The 25,444-nt window shown below is 36.0% G+C and overlaps 1 protein-coding gene across 1 annotated transcript in view; it reads right to left on the bottom strand.

Annotated features, from left to right (window-relative positions):
- Nucleotides 1–25,444, bottom strand: part of LOC135086780 (adenylate cyclase type 6-like) — a 385,929-nt gene that overhangs the window by 218,193 nt on the left and 142,292 nt on the right. The window contains exons 4-5 of the mRNA XM_063981571.1: nucleotides 17,673–17,870; nucleotides 16,934–17,029 (exon numbers count right to left, since the gene is read on the bottom strand). Coding sequence (XP_063837641.1) covers nucleotides 16,934–17,029; nucleotides 17,673–17,870 — 294 coding nt within the window. The remainder of the gene's footprint in view (nucleotides 1–16,933; nucleotides 17,030–17,672; nucleotides 17,871–25,444) is intronic.

Below are 25,444 nucleotides of genomic sequence, written 5' to 3'. Positions count from 1 at the left end.
AGGACGGGTCGCCTTTTGTTTATAACTTTTACGAACAAGGAGGAAGTGATTGGAACTCATCTTTAATTGCAATTTAGTTGTTTTTACTCAGTTAGCTTAACTAGCTCAGTTCTTTCAAATTGTTTCAGGAGACAATATACCGAGTTAGTGATTTTTTACCGACTTCAACAAAAGGAGGAGGTTCTCATTACAACTGCTTAAGATTCTATGCTTACTTAAACTTACATTAATACACCTTCACATAAGCTCAAGATGTTAAGCTAAAGAAAATTGCGTTAAAATCAAAATATCTTCCGAGTTCACAGTTCTAGTGGACAAGTAATTAGATGAGCAGTTATAACCAACCGCATCCTCAAAGATTAAGTGTAACTATAAACCGCCAGAATACATTAATTACGTTTAATTGACACACTGACAAAATTCGGCGCAACACCCCGCTAATCCATGCTAAATTTTGTCAGTGTGTGCGTGCGCGCCGCATACCTATTGGCGCGCTCACATACAAACCGCGCTCGGTGCGTTTCTATGAAAATGACCTTCTCATTTGTATTTACTCTGATAATAGGCACACCGCATAATAACGTTGCCTCCCAATAGAAGCGGTATTTGAGTTTTGTCTTCGCCTTAAAAATAAAGTAAAGTACCTATTAACTTAAAATCAATCTTAAAATCAACGCGGTTAAGTCCTTTTCAGATATTTGATAGTAGATCTCACTAAGCTCCGTTAGCTGTTCAAGAGTCTAATGTTGTGACAGCTCATACAATAAGAAGAAAGTTTATAAATACCATTAACACAGCTCAAAACCTTTTAAAACTTATAAATACTTTCTGCAAACTGTTCGATGGATCATTCTTTATACTCGTCTCGATTTGAGCCCCTAAGCCTCCTCTTTAAGAGGATTCAGTTCCTACAAGAGCCGTAAATTTCTTCGGTCCGGTATTTTTTACCGCACAATGTACCGTTCCTGATCGCCTTAACAAATCGCATATGATTTGATTTCCTAAGTCCAGTATAGAACGTCAGGTGAACGCTTTATAGTAGCTTTTACCCGCACTTTCGCCCAAGTGCACTCGTATTTAGGTCTGACACAGAAAAACATAACTTTATCGCGTGCGAAAGGGAAAACGGAAAAACTGAGATAAAAACTATTTTTTTTATTCTGTCCTAAATCTATGTCAAAGTTCATCTAAATTGGTTCAGTCGTTTATGCTTGAAAAATTAACCTTTAACCAGTGACACGTAGTCTCACAGGCGTCGCATGTTTTTCAAATTCTTAGAATTGACCACTTCCCCTCGCTTGCCGCGACCCATCGTCTTAGTAGCTTTTGTTTTAGAGCTAAAACGACCATCAAAGAAGGCAGTCGTGTTATCGGTTGTTTTGCACGAAAGTTATACGAATTAGAAAATCGATCGTAGCCTGTGAGGCTACATGTCCCTAGTTGTCATACAAAAACTTTTACACTCTACTTTTTATTTTTAGAGCAAAATGGCAGAAAAGACTAGGAAAAGATAACTCCAGTCCACGAATTCATCAAACAATAAAATATTACGAACAGTCGGTCCATCGTATGAACCTTTTGAACCTCGTCAAGGTTCAAACGATGGGACTGTCTGTTCCATCCTGAAACAAGTCAAGCCAAGCGAAGGGCATGCAGTATTTGTCTGCCTAAACTACACAGAATGACAATGTACACAGCGGACAGTGGCGTCGTAAGGGGGAGGGGGGGGGGTCCGCCCCGGGTGCCAAGCATCAGGGGGGTGACAACGGAGTGACAACTCAGTCGCGCAGATTAGTACCCACAGGTGCATCTGCATGACAAGGACGTCGCATCTGATATGTCATGATAAGGGGGTTCGTGCGATTGGTATCATCATATACGATAGCTCATGACTTAGTACTAACATCTTTCGTCTTCAAATCGGTAACCCGAAAATTCTGGGGGACGCCTGACAATTCTGGGGTTCATTAGCCCCCCGCAATATGAACACCCAACTTATGGTCTTATGAGGGGTGGGAAGGGGGGGAGGGGGTCGCCCCGGGTGCCAACCCATGCTATGCCGCCACAGTACACGTGTGTCGGGGTTTTGCAATCTCATATGTTTGCAATGGTCTCGCCTTTTGTGCAAAAATTGCCATTGATTTTATGCCAAATTGAGGGGGTGTCAGAATTTTCATTTTCAGTTTTCAGAAATGGCTTTTATGTTTTTTCGGTGTCTATATTATTAGATTTTTAGTAAAAAGTATTAAATTTGACAAATAATTTATATAAAGTCTATTAAAATGCTAAAAAAGGACCTCATGTCAATTGAGGCTGAAAATTACCACTAATTGGTAATTATAGTTTTTTTTCTATGTAATTATAAAAAAATGATTGAATTCATTTACATTTGTTTTATTGACATACCAATAGTTAAATACAAACACAATTTTAAATAATCCACATGCAATTTTGTCAATTTTTCGATTTCGAAGTAGTAGCCTGTGAGACGTCATGTCCCTTATAGTGTTATAAAATTGTCATGTCACTGGTTAAAGGTTAACAGACAGGCAGACAAAGTTGCTTTTCGCATTTATAAAATTAATATGGAAGTACGCATAACTCGAATCCAGTTAGCAATATAATTTGTTTAATGGGTCACAAATAGATACTCGTAAATAATTCATCATATTTCAGTCCATGGTACTTATATTATTTATTATATATTAATGTCCACAACTGAAGATAATCCCCAAATATTTTTTTACCCAGAATATTCCCAAATCCATAGTATCCCTACGCAAACTCGGTTAGGGTTTTCGTCCAGCAGAATTTAGTCCCTATTGTCACTTCCTAAATAATAAATCTGTCTAATAAATACTTCTCATAAATCTAACTTAAAAGTCATGAAAATTTTAAATATTGTGATAGCGGAATAGAGAAGCACTATAACGTCTGACAGTTATAAAGGCTTTCAATGAATTCCTTTTGCGCGGAATATTGACACAGACTAACTCCACTTTCAATGAGCTCTCGTTTTGTATGATATAAGAAGATTTTCAACTACTCAAAGGTTTTTAAAGACAAACATTTCGACAAACTAAATAGATGAATTATAAAGAAACTTAAATCAGAAATACTGCTCTATAGACACAATATTAGGGGAGAGTTCGGTATATTGTACCGCCGGGTAAATTGTACCACCCTCATATTTCGTAAAGTATTTATTGAATGTCTGTAATTGCAACACTCAGCGATACACAACTAAAATCAATTAATATCGGCCATGTGGTTTTTGCCGTGACAACAAACACGTGAGTTTTATTTTGAAAAGTATTTTTTCATTGTTTTCAAGTAACTTTTGACAATACATGTTTAGTTTGTAATTTTGTTAAATTTAATCACAGGGTGTTTCTAATATATTATTTAGAAGCGTAAATTAGTGTGGATTACAATTATTTGAAACATTTTTCGGTATTTATGAGCTATATTTTTTACCGATTTTTTAAAAGCACTATCACCTAGTCGGCTAAATTGTACCACATCAAGTTGTATGGAACTTTACCAAAGGATTTTGAAATTTTTTTGAGTAAATCATATTTTGAAGTTATAATAGCGTAGTTATGTTTGACTAACAATAAATGAAAGCAAAAGACTGGCAAAGTAGATTAGGTACAAGTGTGCGTTACGATAATTGGAATTACAAAACTTGTACTCAAAATCGTGATAACGTGTAAAACAATATCGATTGTCTATGTTATTAACTACTGTTCCTTTTCGTTTCCTAATTTGTTAAGAATGTATCGTATAATATTTTGCCATAGTTTTTTTATAGGCTTGAAATTTATTGAAATCCAATTTAGTAACCCTGTGGTACAAATTATCGAACCGGTTGGCTAAATTGGACCGAAGCTCTGAACTTGTACTTTGTTGATTTGTGCTAAATATACAACAATCATGTTAATTAATACTTATGAAATAGTAAGTTGAATAATGTATCTTTTATTATATACCATGGACATTAGCAAAAACAAAACAAAACTATGTGTAAAATGGGATTGAAAAAAACTGGTCCAAATTAGCGGACTCTCCCTTATACTGTGCTACAGAGTTGTGTGTCGAAAATGCATAAATTTGCACAACAAAAAAACGTTTAGTATGGAAATGCCATTTAAACCACAGTGTTCAACGCGCGTTTAACTTTTTTGTAATAACACTGAAAGAATCTAAGTTTTTTTGACAAAACAGTGTTTTTTTGTTAATTTTTTTATTGAAAGCTCCTATTCATCATTATTTTAGCACGTCCTCCTGTTTTTTCATACAGTTACTCTTAGCCAATTTCTTTAGGACGTCGGTCTATCAAGCAGAGGACTGAACGAAGCCATATCTTTTGCAGAGCTTACAAAAGGTGGAGTGAACTAGTTTTCAGATGGACACTACGTCTCGGCAAAAGTATAGTAGAGCAATTGCTCGATGTATCGACAAACCCTATTTACTTGCTATGAAATTATGATTTCTAATTTTGTACAGATTTTATAATGTTTGTTGGGCCTATATTGACCTAAATATCAGGCTGTTGGGCCTGACGACATTTAGGTTTTAAATAGACCTCAACAAAATGATAAATGAGTAATGTACTACGGTTTAAAGATACTATGGTTTCCACATCATGTCAATTTATTGTAAAATGTACTTAAAATAAAATCAATAAGTAGGTATCAATTGATTAATAGGTTACGTTTATCTGAAAAGGCTTACATGTTTTCGAAAGAATTTAGAATAAAAATACGTTTTTTTTTTCTTTCGAAATGTTTGGAATTCCTATCATTTTCCTATTCATAATGATCCCCTCACAACTTGTGATGTGATGACAAAATGGGCTTTATCTCTTTTTGTTCTGAGTCTTATGTCGAGTGTTTATGATTCAATGGGCTCACACGTATTTCGTGGCATAAAAACCGATGGAAAAGGTCTGGATTTACTTCCAGTTTGTTAAAGAGCGATACTATGCTAAGTGGGGTCACATATTATAATATTCATGGGCCTGCGCAGCCCTGCGCGTAGTTTAGTGGTTGGTATGCAAACATTGGACAACATCAAACACGCTTGGCCAAGTTTCGGATATTTATTGACCTGAGAGACATTTTTATTGGATCTCACCAAGATGGGACCGTGATTCAATTTACAATAGAAGAGGCTTATGCAGAATACTGTGCAATGAAATTTGTGGCATGTGAGGTTTTTTAGTTTTTTTTTTAATTGGATTGTTATAGAACCTGGGGATTCCATGTGAAACTCGCTTCCATATTCGACCTGTAGGCGACTTTTATCGACGTCAAAATGTATGGGCAAAATCGATAAAATGGCGTGATAATCGCTTATCGCGGCGCTCACCTTAGGCCTACTGGTCATCACTTTCTATCAGGACATAACCTGGGAATCTAAGTTTAGGTATACTAATTAGAAAAACAATAATTGCATCGGTTGGTAAACATATTCTTATGTGTACAGGTAGAAGCCGAAACAAATCTTGTTAGTTGATATGAGATCATTAATTATTTATATTGATGACCCGAACGATCGTATGAAATGCCAGGGGATAGACAGGTAAGCTTCGAAGTACGATTTAACTGTGCAACTGCCGATCTACAGTGGTAGTATTGGGTATTATAGTGCTGTGCACCGTTGATATCGAGAAAAAAAATGTTGATAGGGACCACGCCAAACGAAATTGTATTATTTAATCAACATCATCATCAGATCATTTAGTTTCAACTATAGGAGAACAACTCTCTAATCCGTCAGATTTAAATTGAGAATATAGATTACACTCGATCCCCACGTTGATCAGATTTAGCAATGCATTTTCCCATAATAAACAATGTCGATGTCCACGGATACACCTCACCCGGGTCGATCGTTTCTTTTATCCCAGAACAAACCAATAATTAGGATAATTGTGGAAAAAAACCTCTATAGGCATAACTAGCGACCACCCGCAACTTCGTACCCGTGGATCCCGTTTTACCCCCTTAGGGGTGGAGTTTCGTAAAATCCTTTCTTAGCGGATGCCTACATCATAACATCTACCTGCATGCCAAATTTCAGCCCGATCCGTCCAGTGGTTAGGGCTGTGCGTTGATAGATCACTATGTCAGTCAGTCAGTCAGTCAGTCAGTCAATCACCTTGGACTTATACATATATCTGAATCAAAAATTAAGGCTGAGTTGCACCACCTTAACTTTGACCGTAACTATAACGATAACCGGTGTTTTCCCTTTTTGATGGTGTTTGACAGATTTTTGATGTTTGTCAAAGTTAAAGTCCAGCCTTAGCCCAGTTTATCATGTTTATCCATTAGCTATTGAATATTTTGGAGCGTTAAGAGATTTGAAAATCGACAATTTATCGACATCGATATCACTCAGGATACTACGGATCAAGTCATGCGATATCCGGCAGGTACGTAGGTACTCGTATAAGCGGCTCTTGTGAACGATTTCAACCTCGCTCGGTTTGTTTATTGGTATTTTAACCGGAAATCGTACGGCACAAAAAATTCCAATCGGGAATCAGTGATTTTATTTTATGGCTTTAAATGTGTGCAATTGTTCGGTGAGGGCGGAATTTTCACAGTTCTAATAGTAAATTTTGTCATGTGATTTTAATAACAGCTTAGTATTATAAACATACTAGTAGTTGATTGTACAGCATTTTGATTTTGAGTTAATTGGGTGCAGTTCTATTTATATTAGTTATCATCAAAATCAATTATTGCATTATTGAAATTGATCAATATGCGACTGGCCTCAAATGGACTAAAATCTTTCTTCAGCCTTTGTCTCCAAGCCTAACTCAGCTTAAACAAAGCTCCAATCTTGATTAAATTTCAAACACTGATCATGAACAGGCGATCGCAAATCAATGCATATCGAAACTATTCTATCAAACCTGTGCTAGGATAGGCCTCGATCATTGTTTTATTCATGAGATAACCCTAGTCAACGACCCAATCTCTAATAGACAATTTCGGATCCATTTCTAATAAAGGATTTGCCACACTGAATGCGTTCTGCGGCCTGCGGTCAGGTCAAAGTGACCGCAGCCCGCATTATGCATGAACAATATTATCGGTCATCGAAATCGAACAACGGTCCACGTCAAACAATCAAGTTCTTTGCTCGTGCCCGCACAGTCCAATCGCGTCAATACGAAATGTAAAGAGATCGACGTTGCTGCGTTCACTTTGACCTGACTGCAGATCGCAAAACGCATCTAATGTGGCAAATCCTTAAAGGACCAGTTTGCGTTCTTTGCTCGTGCCCGCACAGTCAGATCGCGTCAATACGAAATGTAAAGAGATCGACGTTGCTGCGTTCACTTTGACCTGACTGCAGATCGCGAAACGCATCCAATGTGGCAAATACTTAAAGGACCAATTATAAATTGAAGACATTCGGATAGTAGTTAAGGTTAAACAAACAATGGACTGTTTGAACACATTCTCAGACACTATTCAAATCGTATTGCGACTTAATAACTTAAGTTTTCAACTTCAAACGGCTTCTATTGAATGATTTCATAATGATAAATGTCATAATAATATCAAAGTCCTCAAATCTTTGATCGACATTATTACAAACAGGTCAAATGAAGTGATTTATCACGAGGCAAATGACTCACATATTATTGTAAATGTTTCTCCTACATACGCAAGTTTTAGTGAACAGAATTGAGTGATTTCGTTTGGTCAAAGGCCTCTTATTCCTAGGTAGGCAGAGCTATCACTATACCTATACCGTATCTACTAGGTATACCTATTTACTTGTCATCATAGTTACAAAACTAGGTTAAACGGGAATCACCTTTGTGACGCCTGCAGACAATATTGGCACAATAGGCAATCAATCATGTACAATCTATTCGGGACTGCATTCAACAGATAGATTGCCATTAACTAAACAAGATGTTACAGATACGTAGTTCCATTGTTTATGTTATACATATGCAGGGTGTTAGGTAAATGGGTATATGACCCGACACTAACCCATGTTAACATATGCATATAAATGGTATGGTGAAGTCAGAAATTTGATATGATCATTTTAATTTTTTAAATGTTCATACAAAATAAAATTTATAAAATCAGATTTGTACATAAGAGATTTTTTGACAAATCTCCGTAAAATCCAAGAAATTTGTACATTGTTCGCCTATTATAAACCGAACCGAAAACAACAAAAGAAGTAAAGTTTTGGTAAGTACTTGCATTCTTGCAATAATGTTAGGGGCTTCGCATTGAATCCCCACCTTCACTCGAGCAACACGTTTTATGATGAAACACTCATAAGGGCTTTGCCATTTAATTCCCGGCAAAGTTGACTGTTGACAAAGGGTAAAATGTAATGAGTAAGGTTAGAAATGCCGCCTTTGTTGCAGAACGTTACGTGTTCAAACTGAAAACGTAAGGGTGTAGTGGTGCGGAAAATTGCACGAAAGGAGCTATAGTTCGACTCCTGTTTGGGACAATTTAGACTATTGTTAAGCTCGTGTCTAATTATGCTCAGAGATAGATATAACACAATGCTACACCACACAAGACAGGGAAAGAAATAAATACACAAAAAAGACGGCATAATTTAGGCGATATTATCGCTATAAAGCGATCTCTTCGAGACAACTTAGAGGATAGTTGCTTAGAATAAGTAAAAGAGAAGGCCACGACCGATATCTATAATAGATTAATTTAAAAGTTTTCAGCCATTTAATTTAGATGACGTCATCTTAATCCAAGGTTACAATATCTGGTACAATAAATCATCATCATCATCATCATCATGTCAGCCATAGGACGTCCACTGCTGAACATAGGGCTCCCCTAATGCTTTCCACGTTGATCGATTGGTAGCGGCCTGCGTCCAGCGTTTCCCTGCTACCTTTACGATGATGTCGATCCACCTTGTAGGTGGACGTCACACGCTGCGCCTTCCGGTACGCGGCCTCCATTCCAGAACCTTGCTGCCCCATCGGCCGTCAGTTCTGCGTACTATGTGCCCTGCCCATAACATCGGAGTAACATCGGAGCAACAATAAATCATAATATCAATATATCTACTCCCGTCACTGTATTTTCCCCCAAAAACAATTCTTTCCCGTGCCTTATTTACATTCTGGGGCGCGACCTCCGCGTGTCTTTGAAGGGTGTCTACGTGTTACAAGAATAAAAGATTTTAATTTAATTTCAGCTGAAGGAATTTTGAACAGATAATGGTTAAACAATACTAACCATATCACACGGCTCTGTTTTCGTGAAAGAATTAAAACTATGTGTTTTTCGGCAACTGCCTAGTACTGCCTACTGTCCAAACTGTTTAGAGAGAAAAGAATATAACAGAACATTAAAACCAACAGGACTTGGTCTTAAACAAATTCATGTTTGCTCTTTTTTTAAGTAATATACAAACGGGACTATTCCCACCTCTCGTTCCCACCACTGCAACTCCTGTGTAGCCAGGATCTACAGCTTGACCGCCACAAAAACCCAACCAATGAAGGTCAAGTTTGTCCCGGGGGAAAGTTAAACTGTCATTGGACCCGCAACGAAATTAATCAGAAGAACATAGGAGGAGTTCGAAATTAAGGTTCGACTTCCCTCCATTGCAAAGCGGATGACAGGTGACAAACAAAGGTTTAAAACCTTTAAGAAAAAGATTATGCACCACGGACAATAAATTAAATTAAGGGGGCCTATCTTATGAGCAATTAGCAACTACCTGCCAATAATATTTTTCACAAAATCGCTTAAAAGCACGGAAATTTTTCCTTGTCGCGACAAGATCGGTGTAATAAATTGCGGAAACAGATGTATGTTGTATTGAATTAAGCATTATATCACGTTCATGTTTCCAAAGATCACACTCCCACAAGATATGATGGGCAGACTGCTCATGACTGACATCATCAGTGGAACACTCGCAAAAAGGAGACGTCCGTCTCCTTTTTTAAGTAATATACAGTCACCAGCACATCATACGTTATTTGCTTTTGTTACAAAATCTATTACTAAGTATAATATTTAAAATACCTTTGACCGTGCGCGACCGTGATACGCATGTACTGTACCATTAACAAAATTGGACTGACATTCATATTTGATGAATTTCGGTAAATGTATTTTATGTTGTGTTGAAACTTCATTAAAATTAAACAATGTTTTCATTGTTTCGTGTTATTTTGGCGTTGTAAGTTAATTGTTTAATCGCAAACATATTTTATTTCAAACCACAAACAGACGTTTAAATTGTAAGCTTTTGTGTGTATATACATATATGTAGGCTTAAAGTAAATTACTTCAGTTCAATAGCTCTTCCAAAGCAATTACGAATATTCTAGCTTTTAATGTATGGAGGAGCTTGATTATGATAATGCTCAGTTACACGACTAAATAATTCTCTTGATAATGTACGTGATAATGAGAAAAGGATCAAAGGAGCTACGACTTAAGTAACTCTGAGTGAGAACTGAATACAATCACCAATGTACTGCACAAACAGAATTGGAATACCTAAAAGGCTTACAAACTTAACTTAGGTTAAGTTAGAAGCACTGAGGCTTTGATAAGCACTTGCTTTATATTATTACGTCCACGTGCAAACTAAGATTAGCCTATGGCTAGATTAACACGTAATTCTCTATCATCTTCAAACAAACCGAGCTCGGCAAGTGAATATTTTGTTCAAATGATTATCCCTACTTCGGTTTTTAGAGAAAAGCTTATACGCGGCAGTATCAATAAATTAAATTCAGGAATCAGTAAATGTGCAATTTTAGGTTGATTGAGTATTTCATAAAGTACCTACAACTCTACGTCCGTCCGGAAACATTAAAATATTTTTACATGGTCTAAAAATCTTGGTCCCAAATTAAGTTCTTAAAATACTACTACGTATCGGACCCTCGGGACAAGTGTTTAACTCTTATTAATTTATTAAATAAGCATTTTTATTTAACATTGTTGTAAGTTTATAACGTAGGCACGTGTCGTAGTGTTCTAGTGAACGTCATTGTAGTAAACTTGCTTCCACGAATCCGTCCGATCCAACCAAAGTGTATTACAATATTTAGATTTAGATTCAACGGTTCGTGGTACGGACTGACCTTTAGCCGGTTTCTCGCAAACTATAAAGTATAAGCCTTCCTATTTAACCACCCTATTATGGTGCTTATTTCACGGAACAAATACAAAATCAACAAAGGACGGACTCGGAGATGAAGTCCTCTCACTATTAAAATCACGAAATGTTCTTGACGGCGTTACAATTGTTTTATAACAATTCTTTCGGGCAACCTCATTAACGTGAGGGTCCCCAAATTGCTCCTTATACAACGTTGACTTTATAAAGTTAAAGAAGTGTAAATTTTTTTGTCTACTGAATACCAAATTCGGAACATAAAACTGAATAAAGACTAAAAGAAATGAGGTGCTATAAATAAAGCTTACAAAAGGACACTTGCTTTGTGTTTAACTGCCGTTAAGTATTGTATATTGTTTGGTTTTATTAAAAATCTTATTAGCATTTCATTACAATAAAATAATTGAAGTGAAGCGTCTATGATTGAATATGATTGTATATTACATTTTAAAATATTAGTCATTAAATTTTGACTCAAGATGTTAAAGACAATATCGATACAAATAGAACGTTGCAATGTTCCTGTGTTGATGTATTAGAATAACAATGCAATATTGATACGGAATTGATATATCGCGTTGTAACGCACTATTAGTTTCGGTATTTCCACTATGGTGTGACTCTATCCAGACTCAATCGATCTGACAAGTGACTATCGAGTTGCGTGTTAATTTTTCAAATAAAATTATGACTCTACTTTGTATTAAGCTAGACCAACAACAAAGATATTTGACTAGATGATTGTTCTAAAAAATTCCTTGACAAAATGCATTGAAACAGAAATAACATTTGTTTACACAATGACTCATGTTGGAACACTGGTATACTTAGTCTTATCCACGTGCCCAAGCTAGATAAATTAGCATAAGCATTCCCGAAATTTGTATTGCGTACTTAAGTTGGCATAAAGAAAATGTTTTGAGGCTCGGGAGGTTTGCGCAACCATTATGTAAGAGCCAAAGCACACGATGCGTTGCGGCGCCGCACCGCAAAGATTTATTTATTTTATTTATTTATTTATTTATTATTCATTATTGAGCAATTACATTTACATTTTGCCGTATAGCTCGACGCGGCGCTGTAACGTTCGAGTGCCCGCCACACATACTATGTAAGTCAACGTAGCGACACCGCTCCGTCATGGTACTGGCGATGCAACGCAACGTGTGCTTTGGCTCTAAAGTCATTTAAAAATATTGCGCAATCATCATCAACAGTCCTTTACAGTCCACAGCTGGACTATTAGCCTCCTCTACTATAGTGGAGGGTTTTGCCATAATCTCCACGCTTGGCAGGCGGGTTGGAGATTGATGTTTTTCAGAGAGCACTGCTGCCCGTTCTCTGCCTATTTCGCAATCCCTATACCTAAAATAGGTCAGCCGGGATAAACTTGAAAGACATATTTTCAATAACAAACTATTAATAGGTCCTTCATAAAATACGCTCATTAATTTCTCCTCATACCCAACCGTCTGTTGTTTATGCAAAGTGACATTAATTTATTTACCGTTTATCACAGATTAATTCAACCGAACTTTTAAGGGCAGACGTGTCACCTCTGTGGTGTTCTCGTTAATTTATTGGAAGGGTTTTCTCACTGAACATCAGCTTCTTATACTTCGCATTAATGTGACATAATCACTGAAATTTTGCGATGGTTTCCAGTGTAACAGGGACGCATATAACGTAGGTAGAAGACATTAAGCAATTCAATAGATGTAAATTAGTGGTATAAAATTTACACAGAAAACTGATATTGAATACATTTAATCACCGGTAGGGATAAGTATTATTTAACTTGATGGTCCGCTAAGAAACACCTATGACTTCTTGTTCCGAAGTCCAGTAGAGCTTTTATGCGACTGCTCATAAACCTAACTCTAGGGTTAATAAAACCGCAATAAAGTCGTTAAAACTCTCTTAAAAGATCTTTGATCTCAGTTGTGTACATTTTTATTCCGCAATGGTTTCCCTTCGCTGAAAACGACTCCGATTTAAACCGAATTTGATTTACAAATATACACGGAAAGGCGTAAAGCTGGATTATCCCAATGATCGTTACAGATATAATTCTGTAAAGCATTGACGTCACAAACAAGTGTCCGTTTGGATTTGAGGGTTGTCAGCGATAGGTATGCATTATTTTAATTAAAGTTTGATATTGTTTATTATGTATACGTCAATGGTCAGTAACAACATACAATTATTTAAGATTTAAGACTAATTATTCTAACCTCAGAGTTGCCTCACGTTAAAAAGGAGAAAATATTATATTTTTAACCGACTCAAAAAAGGAGGAGGTTATATGTTCGACTGTATGTATGTTTTTTTTTTCTATGTATGTTCACCGATTACTCTGTCAATTGTAGACCGATTTTCAAAATTCTTTTTTTGTTCGATAGGGTACACTTCTGAGGTGGTTTCATTGTCACCAAGTCAGGATCTGATGATGGGATCCTAGGGAAATCGAGGGCAACCCTCAAATTTTATAGGCACGTATATCGTTTTTCAAACGTTTTCTTAACTTATTCAAGTATTTGCTTTTGAAAATCATCATCTCATATTGATGAGCTGATGATAGAAGTAAAACTCCTTAATGCTTAGGAGTTGGATGATGATTATTTTAATTTTATACATAAGTATAGTTTCTAAAGTTATTCAAGTGTTTGCATCAGATAGTCATCATCTCATCATGATGAACTAGTCATGGTAGGTACAACTCCTTAACGCTTAGGAGTTGGAGGATAATTCTTTAAATATTATAGGTACAAATAGACCAACAGTTGTATTCTTTCATGCCTTTAAGGTGGGCTGACGGTTTAAGGTCTTTTTAGGTTGCCGATATGGTAACCTGTATTTTGTAGGGATTATTATTTTACACTTGACATGAAGAATATAGTCTTAATGTACTGACTACCTTCAGTGGTAACATCAAGGTAATAATAAGTAACTAAAAAGCAAGAAATAAGTTAATTTTTCCAAGATTATGAAACGTGTGAAGTTTGCCTGCACCGACTCAAAAAGTATCAATCATGGTATACATAAATATTAATTCGTCCTAATAAATAAGATTAGTAATTATTTTTCTACTTTTTAGTGTATGTTTTTTGGAGTCGGTTTTTTTTTTTATAAAAATTAATGTAAATATCTTGTAGTGGTTCCGTAGTATTATTTGCTGCTATAGTTTAAACTTTGTTACCTTGTTTTAAAGTCAAAAACAATGTTAAGAGTATCCAATGCTTAGGCTGGGTTGCACCATCTTACTTTAACTTTGACAAACGTCAAAAATCTGTCAAACTCAATACAAAAAGCACCAGTTAAGTATTATTATAGTTATCGTTAAAGTTAGGTGGTGCAACTCGACTTTAATTATGAAAACCTACTTAAAATGCTTTTATTACTCAGTCAGCAATTTGTGTAAGTAATTAGGTACTACCGGATTCAACGTTTATCACTTTACGTCAGTTGTCAGAATTTATCTGTTCCGTTGTAATTAGGGTTTAAGGAGAATGTTACTCGGAACAACCTGTTGATATTAGTACAGGCAACAGCAAAATAGTCTGTATTACAAGGGCGTAAGATACCGCTGCTTAGCTATGTGCTGCCCGTAGTTATGCATGACGAGCGCAAAGCTGGTTCCTTCTCATGCATAATAAGAATAAGTCTAATTTTATTTATTTTTTTATTTATTTATATAATTCACTGTGGACTACTATCACTAATATCTTCTTCTTGTCGTGTCAACAACAAACCCGCACAGTGTCAGCCCAAAACTCCGCCACAATAGTGGCGTTGTCAATAGCCTTTATTAAATCTTCCTGCGTGCAGTTGTTTGGGCACGCAGGGCACGACATCGTCGACTGGGGAACAAAACCACACTTGCACTCCAAGTTTGAGCCATCCAAATATCCCCACCTGTACAGATTGTCCTTACTACGGCCGTCTATTAAGAGAGACTGATTTTGCACGCGGTTTCAGTTTCACCTGCGTGGAATTCGGTCTGTCACAGAAAGCATTTAACGCGCATGTTCGCGTTCCAAAAACCTAGATAAAATTATCCAATGTTTTTCTCTGGGTCTTAAACTTCTTCTAAATTAATTTAGTGGTTTAAACGTGAGAGAGTTACAAACATCCACCCATCCGTCCTCACAAAATTTCACATTCATAATATTAGTAGGATTTCTTCTCTCAATTAAATACACATTGGTATAATTGAGCTGGTATGAAAATGTTACGGTTATTCCACTTTTAAGCGATGAGCTTATGTTTTTAACTGTCTCATGTAACGGCAGCCCTAACTACCCATCACGTGACGTAAAACAGACGTCAAAGACAATCAATCGTTATACGACCAACGTCAAATAGGAGCCGGCAATCGGGGACATGTAACCGTTTGAAGTAACCGTTTGCAGTAACCTTACAAAATTCATTAACTTCGTCTCTTGCTAATTGAGGCCACATTCCTGAAGGACCGATCCAATTTACCCAAGGCCAACATTTAATTACGACAAACATTTGTGGAATAAAATTCAGTTTCTTGTAAAACTTCGTCAAAAAACCTAGATTTTTCATTAGGCCAATTCTAGTCACGATTCATCAAAGTTTGCTACAGGACGTTCCGCTCTGAAAAATGCGAAGGCCGCGTAATCGTTTTGCCGATAAAATATTTAAAAGATCTAAAGGGTAAAACGCTCCTAAGCGTGCTTTACAGAGTTTATTTAAATCAGCCTGAAAGGTTTACATAGCAGCTTTTTTGTCACCCCCTTTTCGGGAAAGTTTGACAAAAGGTACTTTGTGAAACGTAAAATTACCAACAATGAATACTGAGCAAAGGCAACAAAGACCCGATAGCCCGAAAAATAAAACGCCCAATTACCTCTTTTATATTGAAAAGCGTTCTGTTATTTAGTTTTTCTTCTCGCCACAAACCCATAAACCTAAATGTATGATCTTTCACCGCGAACACAAGTTATCTCGATACCATGAATAAAATGTAAACAAATATGGTAATAATGAACACCCATTTAAAGCGTCCCAAATCACACATAATTAACATATTTAATTGAATAAAACATTATTTCAATTAAACCTTGATCTTAATCTGAAACTCTCACAATAGCTACAATTGGCACCATAATCAAAACTGATTGTGTTATTATAAATATTAAGTTAAGTTTTAATGAACTTAAAATATTAACGATAACTTTCAAACAAATCGGATCAAAATAATTTATTAAAAGTACCTGTTCAACAGTGCTAACAAAAATAACGAGATCAAATATCGTGTAAGCCATGTATCATTATAGTTTTTTATGAATTTGTTCAGAATTACTGACCTTAGATATTATTTGATATTTTAAAATAGTGTGTACTCGTACAAGTGAATGTCAAGAGTGTTGTTTGTATTTCAAAGTTAAGAGCAAAAGTTCTGGTGTCAAACTCGCCTTCAGTAAAAAAAAGTAATTGTTTCTAATTCAAGTGTCTAATGAGTAAAACTAAGTTGAAAGTCTGAATCCCTTAAATATACATAAATATTAAGTAACTAAAAGAAAAGGAAATGGATAGGTACATAACAGTTGGTCAGAATAAACGTGTGACGGTAAACGTTGAGATGTTTTTGCAACTCCAGCTTAGTAACAATTAAGTCAGGGGTCACAGGAAGTTTTCGTAATCAATTTGGAATGTTTTGGCCAATCAAGGATAGTCTTAGAAAGAGAAGTACAGACAAGAAAGAGTAGGCGTGCCAAACTTTTGTACTCACATTCGTCTCTGTAAGTGCTAGTGCGCGTTCGTTTGGATTCTGTCCCTGTTCGGACTCTCTGACCGCGGGACTCGTTGATGGCAGCAAAGCAGGATGCTGCGCAATAAAATGAAGTCACTGCAGGATGCGGCTGCAACCGCGCTACAGCATTTAATTCATTGAACAACTCATGCATGCGCATGTCTGCGACCTAATCGACTAATTTTATTTTAATTTATAAATAACCAGCGCTTTCATTATTGTGCACACTTGTAAGCACTGCAAGAGGGTTATGGCCAATTGTTTAGAAGCAATGCGACACCAAAAACCAAACAGATCAAGCGGACCACTGGCGTTAATTTTGGCTTTAAACTATTAGTCCTTTATTTTTTAATCGATAATGATTAAAGCACTCATTCGTTTGATGCACACTCGATTCGTTGTGATAATAGCCCGTACACTACACTGTATAGGTGAGATAAGTCGATGAAGCTTAGAGCTAATTGAAACTAAGCTGAGTGGGTGAGCAACCCGACTCAATCACAACATAATTGAGTTTGCATCAGCCTCAACAAATGTAATGATCAAGCGAAATCGTTCAATGAACTAAAAAAAAATGAGCTGTGCATTTTCACACTACTAATATTGTATTTTTATAATCAATTCTGAACGTTAAATTACAAAAAGAGTAACGTAACAAATGCACAGCTCCAGCGCAAATGAGTGATTATGGGCAAACTTTCAATTTTAATCTACTTACAGTCGTCGGACTCTTCTTGGCTCGGTTTGAGAAGTGCTCAATTACTTCCCAGTTGGACTTCTTGGGGGCAGGCGTGTCAGCGGGGGACGGTGAGGCGCGGGGCGCGGCTGACGGCGTGCTCCGCCCGGAGTCATCGGCGGGGCGGACCGGCGTAGCAGCGGACCGTAGCGACGCGCAGCGGCGGCCTCGTAGCGCATCCTGAAAGTCGTAGTGGTTAGTGAAGTGCTACGAAATCTACGTTACAGTCAAAACTCATAAAATCGGCCAAAACCACTTTTGTCTGCAAAAATCAGTCAAGTAGTTTTGACTGATGACCTTGTTCAATATCACTTTTGACCGATTATGAGTTTCGACTGCAACATCTACATAGAATTATGTATATTGTCACTAAATATAAATGAGAGTGATAATTCCAATACATCTATGTATCTATTTGGCTCGATCGATCGATGAGTTTCTTTACACACTTTTTCAAAGAAAATTAGTAAGAGTCGAGTAATATCTGTACCTCTAGTAGGAAAAACTTTCGAGTTCGTTTCGTTGCGTATTCAAAGTGTCATCGAAAAATTTTGTATGAAAAATTAAACAGCGCCCCCTATATTATAGCCGCCCTAGGGGGCGCTGTTTAATTATGAAAATAATAATAATATAAAAATGAAAAATTAAACAGCGCCCCCTAGGGCGGCTATAATATAGGGGGCGCTGTTTAATTTTTCATACAAAATTTTTCGATGACACTTTGAATACGCAACGAAACGAACTCGAAAGTTTTTCCTACTAGAGGTACTGAACTAGCAACACCAACAGAAAGTTCCTAATTAGGGAGAAGGTTATCTTCAAGATTTCATAATATAAAATATTGAGCAACGTTGCTATTATTTTCAATAAAAACCTAATTTAGGTAGGTACGTAGAACGAAATATTTTCACGTTGTAGGCTTATTAAGCTCTACGGTAATAAATTATTATTAATTACACAATTGCCAATAATTTATGAATAATGCTATCGGCAAGATATACTTAATTAAATTGGTGCCGAGATTCCTAAATCATTGATAAGTAAGCGTTGCTGGTAAAGTAAAAAATTTCGAAAAAATACAAGTATTTGATATCTATGTATACCTACTTATACAGGGTGTCCCGTAATGTAACGTCAAGCCGGAACTGGGTGTTGAGGCAAGTTATGCTGGTTATCAGAAAAATATAAAAAAAAATCTATGTGGCATTTTGTCAAAATAATAGGCATTTAAAAAAAAAACAAAAAATTCTACTCCCGGTGACGGTCTTTTTACTCGTGTTGCCACAAATCTTCACTTTTTCCAAATTTTTTTTTTGTTATGTAACCCTGAATAATGCTTCTCTAAATTGTTATCAAAATTACAAAACCAGCTGCTCCAGCTTGGATGAAAAAAATACATTATTCCCAAAAAAATTTTCAAAATAAAAATTTTGCCTAGTTTAAACTGACTGTACTGAAAAAAAATTGTACTACGCGAGTGTGGCAAGTGACGTCATAATTTGGCGCATTTAGTAAGGATTCCAAAATGGTATAACACTTGGTAAATTCTTGCTGTAATTGTCAACAATTTTTGGTTTTTTGGAAATAATCCCGTTTTTACCTTTATCTACCTTGGTTAAAAATTATTATTCTAATGTGCCCAAAATTCAAGTTTCTGGCTTAAGTGAGGTGGAGAAGCCATTTTAAAAGGTATGAGCGGGACGGAGAGGGCCATCTTACCAAGCAGGGATGTTATGGATATCCGTAACCGTAAGCGAAACTATCGGATATCCGAAATAAAAAAATATCCATAACCGTAACCGAAACTGATTCAAAAGTTACGGATAGTTTCGGATAAAGGCGGAGTCTAAGGGTACAATTATTCCAAACTGTAAAACTCTATGAAATCTGCAGTATACACGCCGCAGCTGCAATGCCGCCGCGCTGCCGATTTCATAGAGTTTTGCTGTTTGGGGTCTGCGGCCCGTCTTGGAATTGTACCTTAAATCTTAATATTTTTTACCAACTTGTCTGGCATTCCCTGGCACCATCTAATATGCCAGCCTGTTTTACCTTTATCATACATAGGTGTCGTCTTAGTTGGTACATAAAGTAGCTATGTGGGTCACGCAGCATCTTGCTATTTGAATTATACCTACATTTTTGAAATTCTAATAATTCCGTAACCGAAATTATCCGAAACTTTCGGATAATCTGAAATGATTTCATATCCGTGACCGTAACCGAAACCGGTATAATGTTATTCTAATATCCGTAACCGTATCCATAACCGAAACTTCATATCCTTATTATCCCTGTTACCCAGTACAAGTGCAGGCAGAGCAGGTAGTAAAGGCGCGCGCGCACGGGTGACTTTTGTCACAGTATGTCAACTACTAATTACTGTCATGGTGACAAAAGTTTCTGTGACTGGCTGTACGGTAGTCAGTCACAGAAACTTGAATTTTGGGCACATTAGAATAATAATTTTTAACCAAGGTAGATAAAGGTAAAAACGGGATTATTTCCAAAAAACCAAAAATTGTCGACAATTACAGCAAGAATTTACCAAGTGTTATACCATTTTGGAATCCTTACTAAATGCGCCAAGTTATGACGTCACTTGCCATACTCGCGTAGTACAATTTTTTTTCAGTACAGTCAGTTTAAACTAGGCAAAATTTTTATTTTGAAATTTTTTTTGGGAATAATGTATATTTTTCATCCAAGCTGGAGCAGCTGGTTTTGTAATTTTGATAACAATTTAGAGAAGCATTATTCAGGGTTACATAACAAAAAAAAAATTTGGAAAAAGTGAAGATTTGTGGTAACACGAGTAAAAAGACCGTCACCGGGAGTAGAATTTTTTGTTTTTTTTTAAATGCCTATTATTTTGACAAAATGCCACACAGATTTTTTTTAATATTTTTCTGATAACCAGCATAACTTGCCTCAACACCCAGTTCCGGCTTGACGTTACATTACGGGACACCCTGTATAAATCTGTAGAGAGGTCAATTCTGTACATGAAATATATTTTCAAAATAACTATCAGGGGGTGATTAGTGATCGATACTGATGCCAAAAATGCAATCAGTAAAATTTTTGTCTGTCTGTCTGTCTGTATGTTCCGTATAGAAACAAAAACTACTCGACGGATTTTATCGAAACTTAGTACAATTATTCTTCATACTCCTGGGCAGGTTATAGTATACTTAGGAATTCCCACGAGAACGGGAATTAGCGGGAAAATCCTTTTGTATGAAAAATCTAAACCGCTTAAGTTAGACGCTTGAAATTTAGTATGCAGGTACCTTAGTGAACTTAAAACTTAGTTACAACAGGATATTGCAAAATTCCCACAGGACCGGGAGTTAGCGGGAAAAAACATTTGTATGAAAAAACCTAAACCGCGTATGATATATGAAGGGGGTAAAACGGGATCCACGCGTACGAAGTCGCGGGCGGCCGCTAGTCTTATTTTAATCTATTTTAGGGTAGCTCCCGTACATGTAAAGTGGGGATGATTTTGTTTTTAGGGTTCCGTACCTCAAAAGGAAAAAACGGAACCCTTATAGGATCACTTTGTTGTCCGTCTGTCCGTCCGTCTGTCAAGACCCTTTTTCTCAGGAACGCGTGGAGGTATGAAGCTGAAATTTATATCAATTACTCAGGTCTACTGTCCCTTGAAGCTGTGAAAAAATCAAACTTCTAAGCCAACGCAATCAAAAGATACAGCCGTTTATGCCGCAAATTTTCGACACTTGCAAGGGAATCAAAACCTACAGGGTGCTTCCCGTGAACTCAGAATCTTGAAATTTGGTACGAAGCAACGTCTTATAGCATAGATAAAGGAAAAATTACGAAAACCATAAATTTTTAGTTACATCACATAATATATTTTTTTTTAATAATTTTAAACTTACTACCCATTTCCTCATAAACGCGTAGAGGTATTAAATTGAAATTCATACCAAATACTCAGGTCTATAATACCTTTAAGCTGTAACAAAATCAAACTTCTATGTCAACGCAATCAAAAGAAACAGCAATTTAAGCTGCATATTTTGAAACTCGCAAGTACTCGCAAGGGAATCAAAACCTAAAGGGTACTTCCAGTCGACCTAGAATCTTGAAATTTGGCATGAAGCAACGTTTTATAGCACACATAAAGGAAAAATTCCGAAAACCTTAAATTTTTAGTTACATTACAAAATATATATTTTTTAATAAATATAAACTTATTACTTTTTTCCTCATGAACGCGTAGAGCTATCAAGTTGAAATTCATATCAAATACTTAGATCTAATTGCCTTTAACCCGTGAAAAAAAAAACATAGTTATGACTCGATTGTCGTAATGAACGAACTTTGTAAACCTTGCAGGTTTGTACGGAACCCTCGGTGCGCGAGTCCGACTCGCACTTGGCCGGTTTTTTCATCTTTTAACCCATCGTGTGGGGTATCATTGGATAAGTCTTTTAAAATGGCTTAGGGGTTTCTAAAACTATTTTTCCATTTAGGGATCTGTTTGCAAATTAATAAAGTTGAAAGTGACAATTTTCGTTCGAGCAGGGCGTCCCCCCCTCTCATAACTAAACTGTTGGCTTGAAAAATCTGGAATAAATCGTAATAATACTGGTATTCATGAACTTTCAAGAAAACTATAATGGTTAAGATACATTAGTTAGTTCAAGAGTAATAGTCATTTGACTCATGTATAAGCCAGTAAAAAATCCTTAGAAGTAAAATGAAAAGTGACTTTAGATGAAGTAATTGCTTGCTTCTGAAATATATTGTGGACAACTACGGAACCCTACACTGCGCGTGGCACGACACGCACTTGGCCATACCATATTATGAATATTAATTGCAAAATTTTCGAACTATAAAAAAATTGAAGTCAACGTAGGGTAGGTGTTTCTTGAAAGTTGACTTAACAAACCGATATTTTAGCACAAAAAGTTAACTTAATACTTTTACAGCAATTTAGTAAATAACAAATCCGTAGGCAACCTGAAGAAGGTATAAAAAGTTTAAAATAATATGAAGAGGACAGAAATAAATATCACGTTAATTAAAAAGCTCAATTACAGTATAAGTTTTGAGTTACAAAGTTTCGTACACATCTTTTGAAGTATAATCACGCAGAATTATAAATTTCAATTACTTATACATATTATTATATTATAATTATGTTATACCAAACTCTGCACGGGACTCCCGCGGCTTTTGTGGAACTTACAAAGCTTGGAAGCAAGCTTTTCTAAAATTAAAGTTTGTATCGTGTATAAAAACGTTTTATTCATAAATATTTATTTAAAGTTTCATCATTATTGACTTAGGTTTTGAATTAGGGGTCTTTAAAAGCTCAGATTAGGGACAAGATACTTATAAAGCAAGAAGAAGCAGTAGTTATAAAACTATGGGTTTTATATTTTTAGGTAATAATATCGCGTTCATTTTCGTATAAAATAAGGAGAGATGTAATAAACCATGATGTTATAAAGTAAACAAATATAGTAATACTGAAATATCAGCGTTTTTGGGTACTTTCAAAATATTTATAAACATAATTAAAATTACAAGCTTTCTGCCTCATTTGTCATAATATATCCAATATACGAAGCCTATCCATCACGCTCGGGGAGATTACCTTATACACTGTTCCTCTCTTATTTGGTTGAATATTCCAATTTTCTAACGAGACGTATAAAACAAAGTCTAATAATAATAATTGACTATGAGATTGACATAGTATTTACTGTCTTAGATACAGCAATTGAGTAATTTAAGCACTCCGGATCGATATGCCAGTGAATTACTTATGATAGTATAAAAACTTTTAAGAAGAATTACCTAGGTAATTAAATAAAATAATTCCAATGTCTATGCAAAAAAAACGATATAGGTACGTAAGTAGGTACCACAGAATAACATAGTTTGATATAAACGAAATCACTGGTACAGAATTATCATTAATTTGTTCAAAATCCAGTGCTTTCAATTTACTGTTGCAAGCAACGACAAGTTTGCAAATATCTTTAAAAAGGCATCATATTAAAATCAATTGCGATCTATTACACAATAGAAACTCTACTGAAGTACCTATTTATAGTACTCGTCCCTCACAATAGCAACAATACTCCGTCATACCCACACCTTAGAAGCTTAAAATAGGCCAATTTATCGTATCGCAAGTCTACAAGTCAAACACTATTAAATTGATCATTTTTCAATCTTTGTTCGACGAAAGATGAAGATAAGAGTAGGCGCACACCGTTGATTTTTAGTTGGCCGATAGTTGCGCCCGATTTTAATTTGTATGAAGAATCGGCCAAATCGAATCGGTGTAGTATGCGCACTCCCATACATGCCCATACTGATCAACTGCCCGACTAAACTATCGGCCGACGAAAAATCAACGGTGTGCGCCTACTCTAAGTTTGGTAGGGCGAAAAATAATTGGTAGGTGCAGATAATATGGATCACGTTAAATACATGTTACTTATACAGTTGTAAAGCTGTTATTATGCAACAAAAATGTATAGTCGGGTGTGCTGACAACTGTTCATTCGGTGAAGAAAAACATTCTGGTTTGCAACAGAAAATACACCAGCATTGAATAATGTACTTAATTAAATATTGTAATGATATTTTCTGTGTTTTTGTATTTATTTAATACTAGCTCTCCGCCCGCAGCTTCAACCGCGTGGTATTTTTCGGTTTTTTAAATGTATAACCTATGACACTCAGCAATAATGTGGCTTTCCATTGGTGAAAGAATTTTTAAAATCTGTTCAGTAGATCCCGAGATTACCCCTTACAATTTAACAAATATACAAACACACAAACTTTACCTCTTTATAATATTAGTTTATAAATATAGAGAGGTGTGCACATGTAGGTACCAGTTAGATATAGGGCATAATCATATTCAAGACGACCTACGCCGCTAAATAGCTAAGTGTGAGATTGGCCGAACCCGAACTAACTGCACAGTGTAATGGACAAAAGTGACTGTGGTTGACTGCACCTCAGACTACCTTTGTTGCTGCAAACTAACATCTATTACAACTACATAAGAGTTTAGCTTTATGTGACTTCGTCCATACAGTCCATTAAATCGGAGGGCCGTTGCGTGTATTTCTTTCTACACAACGATTCGCCACCGAGCTATATGAAGGACTGTAAAAATATTATGACACTGCGGAGTCTAAGTGTATCAATAACTGTACGTGTCATTTAATTACTTAAAATTATTTTACTGACAGCACCTACCTACTAAAGATTTAAAACGCAAGATCCAAGAGCAATCTTTTAATGCATGTATTTCAAAGTTAAACAAAAAAATGCTGTGGTTGAGTTTAGTAAGTGTTATGTTATTGTAATTCTATCGTTTGCAGAAATTACCATTTTAACCTTTCTGAAAGTGATTCAATCCAAACTTTCGATCATAACACGAAATTAACATTAAACCCTTTGTAACTTGTATTCCCTACAGTCTAAATAATCGGTGGGTCACATCGCCCGACAAATTGTCCCTGACGTTAGATTTACGATGTGTTTAAATAACGATCCGATGTTAAAGGCTGCACCACTACAATTGCACGCTGTTAGTGGCACCCTAGTGATACTTCCATAGCAAATGCACATCCAACTGTACTAGTAATTGTCAAACTAACCTAATTATGTAAAGATATTCAAATTAATGAGATATCGAGAAGTTCTTGACCATTGCAAAGAAAAATCAGTTCTATGTTTGTTTAAACGTC

This window comes from Ostrinia nubilalis, chromosome Z (genome assembly GCF_963855985.1).
Source record: "Ostrinia nubilalis chromosome Z, ilOstNubi1.1, whole genome shotgun sequence".
Taxonomy (NCBI): Eukaryota; Metazoa; Arthropoda; class Insecta; order Lepidoptera; family Crambidae; genus Ostrinia; species Ostrinia nubilalis.
This window is presented reverse-complemented; position numbering and strand designations above follow the sequence as displayed.